General features: G+C 40.1%; 1 protein-coding gene across 3 annotated transcripts; it reads right to left on the bottom strand.

Moving 5' to 3' along the window:
- Positions 1 to 4,569: 4,569 nt before the first annotated feature.
- On the bottom strand, positions 4,570 to 7,059 carry LOC120032986 (homeobox protein OTX1 B-like). 3 transcript variants are annotated; one of them, XM_038979267.1, is made up of 4 exons: positions 6,963 to 7,059; positions 6,246 to 6,415; positions 5,175 to 5,361; positions 4,570 to 5,111 (listed from the first exon to the last, which is right to left on the bottom strand). In XM_038979267.1, exons 1-4 carry the CDS (start codon positions 7,057 to 7,059, stop codon positions 4,570 to 4,572), a joined length of 996 nt encoding a protein of 331 aa, XP_038835195.1. The 3 variants fall into 3 exon arrangements, with proteins under 3 accessions (XP_038835195.1, XP_038835196.1, XP_038835194.1); XM_038979268.1 differs by having other exon boundaries at positions 6,246 to 6,397; XM_038979266.1 differs by having other exon boundaries at positions 4,570 to 5,361; positions 6,246 to 6,397.
- Between the last annotated feature and the right edge of the window lie 973 nt (positions 7,060 to 8,032).

The following is an 8,032-nucleotide window of genomic DNA, read 5'->3' as shown; positions in this document are numbered from 1 at the left end:
GAGCACCCAGGTCACCCGCAGGTTCCAAGGCAATCAAGGAAGTAGCTCCGTTCGCTGTTGGCTGCCACATCCTCTGTGAATTATTTAGGTCGAGGTTGACTAAGGCCGCCAAGGTCAGAGTGTCACCTGGTTCTAGTTGAGATAGGACTCAAAGAGCGTCTACTTGAGGGGTTACTGAGGGTAAGGACGGGGTGAGGATGAGGATGTCCCCTTTAAAGCAATGTCAACTAAATTGATCCAAGTTTATAACCGCTTTCTGTGCTTACAGTGGGCTCCAAAAATAATGGCACCCCTGACTGGCAATGCAAAAACAATACTAAACAATATAACAAAACAAAACAATACTAAACACTATAATTATAGAGATAAACTCAAAATACCAACATGTGAGAAATACTGTACATTATTAATGTTTCAATGGAACCAACCAATCATTTATTGATTTAAATAAAAATCAATGTCCTCCAAGTCAAAGTTTCATAATTAATGGCACACTTAAAGATTATTGCAAATAACATCTACCAATATTAACCCAGGAATTAAATTCCACTTATTTAAGTCTTAAGGAACTATATTGAGCCATTACATCACTTCCTGTTTCACTGGGGTATAAAAATGAGGTAACACGCATGCAATACCCTTTGTCATCCAACACCATGAAGAAAACCGAAGACCTGGCAGTTCAAAAGAGACAGATGGTCGTAGACCTTCATAAATCTGGTAATGGATCCACAAACGATTGAATATACCACTGAGCACTGTCAGGGCAATTATTTAAAAATTCTAAAGATATGGAACTGTTGAAAACCTCACGCGTAGAGGACGCAAAGGCATTTATCACCCAAGGATAGGGAGGAGGATGGTGAAAGAAGCAACAAAATAGCCAAGAATCAGTCTTGGGGTCACCAGTTTTCAAAAAGCACCATCAGACTTTAATTCCAGAGGTCCAGGGGCATTGGATAAGATTGATGGCATAATAAATTCCACCAAGTATCAAGCAATTTTGGCTGACAATCTGGTTGCCTCTGCCAGAAGGCTGGGACTTGGCCGTAGGTGGACTTTCCAACAAGACAACGACCCAAAACATACCTCAAGATCCACACAGAAATGATTCTGTGACAACAAAATCAAAGTTATGCGATGGCCATCTCAGTCCCCGGACCTCAATCCAATCGAAACCCTGTGGGCTGAGTGGAAGAGGGCAGTTGATAAGCACAAACCCAAGAATGTGAAGGATCTTGAAAGGATCTGCATAGAGGAATGGTCCAAAATCCCTCCAAATGTGTTCCTTAACCTTGTCAAACATTACAGGAAAAGACTCTACGCTGTTATCCTTGCCAGAGGTGGTTGCACTAAGTACTAAATGAGGAGTGCCAATAATTATGAAACCTTGATTTTGGTGAAACTTATTTTGTATTAAATAATTGTATGATTTTGGTGGGTTCCATTGAAACATTAATAAAGTACAGTATTTCTCACATGTTGGTATTTTGAGTTTATCTCTAATTATATTGTTTATATTTTTTTAAGTATTGTTTGTGCATTGCCGGTCAGGGGTGGCAGTAATTTTGGAGCCCACTGTAGTTGTTTTTGGTTGTGTGAAAAGATAGACCACTTGATATGTATTAAAAATGTAGATTGATTGTTGATCAATATGATGATGATGATATGATGAATATCCATCTGTAGATTCCCCAAGTCGTGACGGTCAGCATAGTTAGAGATTATATGGCGACTTCAATTCTAATCATAAGCAGTTAAGTATTATAAAAGTTTTACTTTTTAGTATACCATCAAAGCAAATGATGCTGTTCATCAAACTGTGATCATCTAACAGGACAACGTGATTCTAGTAGGACAATGCCATTTGTCAATAACGACAATATGACAGCACACTGTCCCCACAAAGTTTTCACATCTGAACAGTACTGCCTACATCCATAGGAGCAGTTGGCTGCTGTAGTGATGGGACATCAGAACAGGTGTTTGGGACAGGGACGGCTCAGCAAAATGAACTGCCATGATTCCTTGAACATGGCCTGGAGACTAGTTCTTCCTTGTTGGATGCAAATGTAGTAAATTCAGGCCTGTTTGCATGGGGGGGGATTGGTGGCGGCATACTGGCACTGCCCAGCGGGAGACAGCCAGGCAAACACACGTCATGTCGGCTACTTCTCCTGGGCGCCATGTTTGCCCAAACCTGTTTGTCCAGCTGGTCGACTCTGGTGTGGAACATCGCAAGAGCAGGGATTTCTGTTAATTAAAATCGTGATTTGTTCTCTTTTTGTGTCTTGGATCAACAACATTATATATTACTGTCAACATGCAAAGAAAAATGCTCAGCATGCCAGGATACATGTTTGCTAATCTGAATCTGTTTTGATTGAACCTCTGTGAAGTTTATTCATTGAGCTGGTGGCCACTGGAGGGATTGTGGTAGTGGAAATGCAAAGACGCTTGTGATTTCTAAGTATAGGAATATTACAATTTGCACCACATACTTTTACATATACACACACACACACACTTGTTTTACTATCCTTGTGGGGACCAAACAATTGATTCCCATTCAAAATCCTATTTTCCTTATTTACCTAACCTATTTACCTAACCCTAACCTTAACCCCAAACCGTTAACCCCTAAACCTATTTTTTTATGTCCCCACTTGTCTGAATTTTCCTTGTTTTACTATCCTTGTGAGGACTTCTGGTCCACACAAGGATAGTAAAACCAAAAACACACACGTTTGACAGCCCCTCAAATGAAATCACAGAGCCCAAAATAAACAAGAACATAATTTTGGGTGTTAACATCAAATACATTTGAGAATGCAGAATGCATAATGGAGTTGGCATCTTAGTGTGGATTATAATTACATATCTCTTGGGAAATGCACCAAATTTCCACTCCCCAAAACAAATAAACGCAAAACCTGAAAGTTATTATGCATTTTGTGACGAAGGATCACTACAAATATGTAACTTGATGTAACACAAATGATAGGAACCGATAGCCTATTGCAATTGTCATTCTTAGGCCCATTTAATTCCCATTTGAAGCAGCAACTTCAATTTAAAAAGACAAACTTGTTAATGAATACGCTATATCAATGCAGTGGGCCTATTAAAAAATGGGATAATCTAAGGACATGATTTTTGCTGTTTTATTTTGTTTCCACCGAATGTTCAGTCAAAATAACAGACCCGTCTGTCTTCGATTTGACATGAATGGAGACGGGTTGAACAGGAGGTAAAAATGTGTGTTCATAAAAGACTGTGTTGTTCTATTTAGTCTCATCAACATTCATTCAAAAATGACAACTTTTCTCAAAGGGATAATGAAAATAAATCATAATTAGGGCCCTGTGTTTTGCGTAATCATATGACATAGCAAGATGTTATTCTGTATTTTAAGCTTTATGCAGAAATGAGAAATGCACCCAAAATGAAATCAATTGTCTAAGGATGGAGCTGAAATATCTGACATGAAAAGAGGATAGTTTGATGAAAAAGTTTTAAATACATGTTCAAATCCAGGCATGTCACATGATTGCGCAAAAAACAGCCCTACTCATAATGGCAGTAAAGTGGCACATGGATAAAGAAATAAAACCATCTTTAGGCCAAGTCCATTATTAGCCTTTGAATATTATTTTTTTTTTGATGAATTTGTTTACAATATACTACTTTTAAAATATGTTAATTCTTTGGTTATACAGTTCTGAGGCCAGTCTAAGTATTTAAATGAATGTAATCTAAACCTGCCAAAAAAGCACCACTAGGCACCACTACATTCAGATAAGAACACTCTTTGCATTGGAAAAAGCAACCATGTTTTTAACGAATCTTTATTATAAAGACACGAATGTACATTTTTTCTTTCATTTGGAATACTGACATTGCGTGTCTAATTCACATTTTCTTCGTAAAGAACAATAGCAAAATCTTTTACCTTATAAACAAGTGCTGCAATTAAACTTCCAAAATACAACACTACAGTCCGGACAATGAACAATATTCAAGTTGGAATTAACATTAATTTGAATATCAGCAAACTGAAAACAATAGCAGCATCTTAATTTCTCAATTTAAATGGTCTCTAATGGGTAGGCCTATATCAAATACATGAGCATAAAATATCTTATTTTTCCATAAAACAAATGTTGTGACAAAGGTTCGCCCTCAATTGGTCGTTCTTGGGAATATTTATGGAAAATCCATAACACAGAGCTCTTGCTGAAAAAACAATTCTAACTCAAAGGGATAAACTACATACTTTAAACTTGTTGGAGGGCAATTTTCAGAGTTCATGTGTAGAAAAATATTCCTTGACGTTCCAAAGTCTGGGTGAGTGGATCCGATTCAAGCTTGTTGATTCATAAAATGGTCAAAGAAGAAGCCACCCGGACAGGCTTTTTCATCTGTGCGTCACTTGAATTTTCCAAACATTAACTTAAAAAAGGCTTGATAATTGTCTCTACTATTAGTTAACTTCTTAATGCTTTGAAGAAAAAAGCTCTTCAACAAAAAAACGAAACAAAAATACTTATTTGAAAGGAGGAAAAAAAGTCACAAGACTTGGAACCGCCAGGAGGAGGCCTGGTCTTTGTAGTCCAAGCAGTCGGTGGTGTTGAAGTTGAGCTTCCAGGAAGAGGCTGCGGCCGCGGCCGTTTGTTCTTTGTAATCCAGACAGTCTGAGGAGTTGAAGGCCAGCCCGGCCCCGCTGTAGGCCTGGTGGTGGTGGGGGTGGTGATGGTGGTGGTGCCCTGAGGTCTGCCCTATGTGGTGGTGTGGATGGCCAGACATGGAGGAGCCCGTCATGGGGCTGAGCTGGTGCGGATGGTGGGGGTGGTGGTGAGAGTGCATGGGGGCCAGGTACGAGCTGCATTCCACCCCTCCGAAGTAGGAGCCCGTTGACGCCGGGGCGGGGTAGCCCTGCCCATAGGCCGCCGCTGTCTGGCTGTAGGACACTGGGTAGGAGGACGTGCCTCCAGTACCTGACACAGACCTCTGCATGCAGGAGGCACTGGTGGGGGGAGTGGGGTCGGGGACAGGGGGTGGTGCGGGGGCCGGGGAGATGGGCGCAGGGCTCCAGATGGAGGACACTGGGGCTGTGACGGAGGTAGAAGTGCTGCTCAGGCCTTGGCCTCCATGGCCGGAGGGATGAGAGCCACCGGACGAGGCAGAGGAAGAGGAAGAGGAGCCGGTGCTGGTCACTGCCGGAGGGGTGAACTGACCACTGCTCTCTGAGCCTGTGCTCTCCCTGGTTGGAGAGGACTTCTTCTTGGCAGGCCGGACTTTAGCATTGTTTCCACTCTGGGCCTGCTGACGGCACTTGGCTCTCCTGTTCTTGAACCATACCTGCACAACAAGAGCCAAAGGGTCAACTTTAAAATACTGTCTGTCATCCGCCCAAACAAATTTGCAAAACATTGATTGATTGCAACAGACTGAATATCTATTTCCATTTGAGAATATTGAATGCTTTGTAATTTGTACAATTAGTGGCATACATAATACTTTGTCGCAAAGGCATAACTAATATCAACTTTATCAACCAATCGTTAATACCTTCTTGTAGGTCAATAAAGCACCATTATTCTTTATTCACTGATTCTCCTGTCCCATTTTAGGCATTACAAACACTTGGAAATGACATGAAACTGTTGTGCAGTCAGTGTTCGATTTGCAAGCTACCTCTGCACAGGCTTGGCTGCCTACCTTGCATACTGTGCACATTTCTCTGCTAAATCAGTGAAATTCTAGAGGAAGCTGCCATAATTGCAGTAAGCCTGTGAGAGGGGTACAAAAGCTGGTTACATAAAGGCTGTCACGCCCATTTCAAAAGGGGGATCATAAATTCTAAAGATGGCCCTTATGTGAGAGCTGGACATAAATTATATTTTAAAACATGGAATTGTATGTATTTCTTGAACTATCAGAACCAGTTATGATAACAGATTATGCATATTGTTGATTCGTGTAGTATACAATTGCAGCTAAAAGCTGAATTGCAGTGTAGGATACATAACATTTAGCCCAAATAAATACTTAACTGTGTTGAAACTCATTCAAATCCAAAATAAAAGGTAAAGTATTGATTGAAATGTGCAATAATAGGCCTTGTCCTGGTCGCTGTTTTGCACTGGAAGTTCAGAAAGTTCCCACAAATGGCAAACAAGTTCACACAAACAATAGTAGGCTACAGTACAGTAGTAACTATATAATTGCAATTCTGTACAAACCTGGACTCTAGACTCAGGCAAATTGATTTTCAGTGCGACTTCTTCCCGCATGAAAATGTCTGGGTAGCGCGTCTTGCCGAAAAGTGACTCCAGAATGTCCAGCTGAGTACGAGTAAAAGTTGTCCTCTCTCTCCGCTGTTTCCTCGGATGCGCTGAAATGGAATAGAAACCTGTCAATGGAAACTCTTCGAAGCCATTTCGATCTGATAATAAAACGAAATGAAAAAACATTGTTCACCAAAACAAACGAGGTTCAATATAAGTATTCAAAGCTTCCATCTCAAAATGTTCATATATTTCTGGAATAGCTAGCTTCAAAATCAAAGTCAAGTGTTTCTTCAAAACGAAAATAACCTACGAGTGAGATATATATATATTTAACAGTTTTAAATCACAGAATCTTCTGCACTACGATAGGCCTTCACCGTAATCACACTAGGTCTAAAGTTACTTAGTCATGTAACGTGGAAACGGAAAATAGTTTTGTTATTAAATCATACCATCCTATAGATTGACAATAACTTGTGCTTAATTATGCGTTTCCGTGCATTTGGAAGTGTCATTCTCCAGATGCACATGAAATGTATTGCGGGAGAGCAGTGTGTGCTAACTGGTGCTATATTTTTTTATAATGAGCAACAGATAACTATCCAATATAACGTCACAGGTGATTCGGATTTGGCACAGTTAGTGTGAAGTGTTTGGGGGGCGTTTTACCTGGATACCCCACTGATGGGTGCAGTAGGTCCATGGCCGTACCGCTGAGCCCCATTCCGTTCATGCCGTACGGGGCCTGTTTGAGGTATGACATCATGCTAGAAACGGACACGGGGAAACCAAAGTCCGTGCGGAAATGTTCGATTCCCCCGATGTTGCAGTCCCTTGATGAAATCCTGCAATGGAAAACGCACTGTGAGTAGAATGTGAAAATATATATTTATGTTGGTTACTCATTTATATTTAGTAGCCTACAAAGAGAAATTCAGCAAACTACATTTGATTATAATAATTGAAATGGCCTTATATTCAAATTATGGTTAATTCAATTGGAAATAGCCTGAAACAATATCAAAGCCAACTTATATTTCCAATTTCAAAACGTTGCTAAATTGCAGTTGCCTATAGGACTTTTTGATTGAGACTTCTAACTTTTACGCGAGTCGTATCAAAAGTGAATCAAAAAGCCGATTCCCTCTCCAAAAATCCAAAGATTAGCCGTTTACAAAGGTTTCCAAAAAAGTATGACATGACGCGTTAACGTGGCTAAACGATATCAAATTATAAATTCAGATTGCAGTCATCCATCACTACAGTAAAGAAATAATTACGGATGAAATCTGTCGCCAGTCGTGTATTAATTCCTTTTGACGCATGGCTTCTTATGGGCAACCTCTAAGCCCTTGTTTTGATCAATGCATCCACCGTTAAAAACAGTACATTCGCCATTACGCACATTTTCGGTGCATGGAGAGGCCTGCAAGATAAGATTAATGACTTTGATCAATAAAATAAAGCATGCATTTGGATCCAGATAATTGGGCACACAAATATGTAAAGTGTCATAACAGCCTGCATAAAATACAAATACACGCACAAGCTACACATAAATAGCCTTATAATCCATTTCCCTGTTAATGTAGGCCATTTTATGGCAAAATCAGCACAATTTATTAGACTATTTCATACGTAGTTTGTCTAGGCCTATAGGCTATACAGGGCCGACATGCTACCCTGCGTAAAATAACAAATGGACCAAAGTTGAATGTCGAAACGAAAATGGAGTTGGC

This window comes from Salvelinus namaycush, chromosome 39, assembly GCF_016432855.1.
Source record: "Salvelinus namaycush isolate Seneca chromosome 39, SaNama_1.0, whole genome shotgun sequence".
In the NCBI taxonomy this organism is placed as follows: Eukaryota; Metazoa; Chordata; class Actinopteri; order Salmoniformes; family Salmonidae; genus Salvelinus; species Salvelinus namaycush.
This window is presented reverse-complemented; position numbering and strand designations above follow the sequence as displayed.

What these genes read in the sequence shown, in the direction of transcription:
- LOC120032986 (XM_038979266.1), bottom strand. Translation starts at nt 7,059, where the DNA reads ATGATGTCATACCTCAAACAGGCCCCGTACGGCATGAACGGAATGGGG. An exon ending in CCCATCAGTGGGGTATCCAG is followed by an intron (nt 6,398 to 6,962) that starts GTAAAACGCCCC and finishes ATTCCATTTCAG; the next exon opens with CGCATCCGAGGAAACAGCGG. An exon ending in TGCCTGAGTCTAGAGTCCAG is followed by an intron (nt 5,362 to 6,245) that starts GTTTGTACAGAA and finishes CTTGTTGTGCAG; the next exon opens with GTATGGTTCAAGAACAGGAG.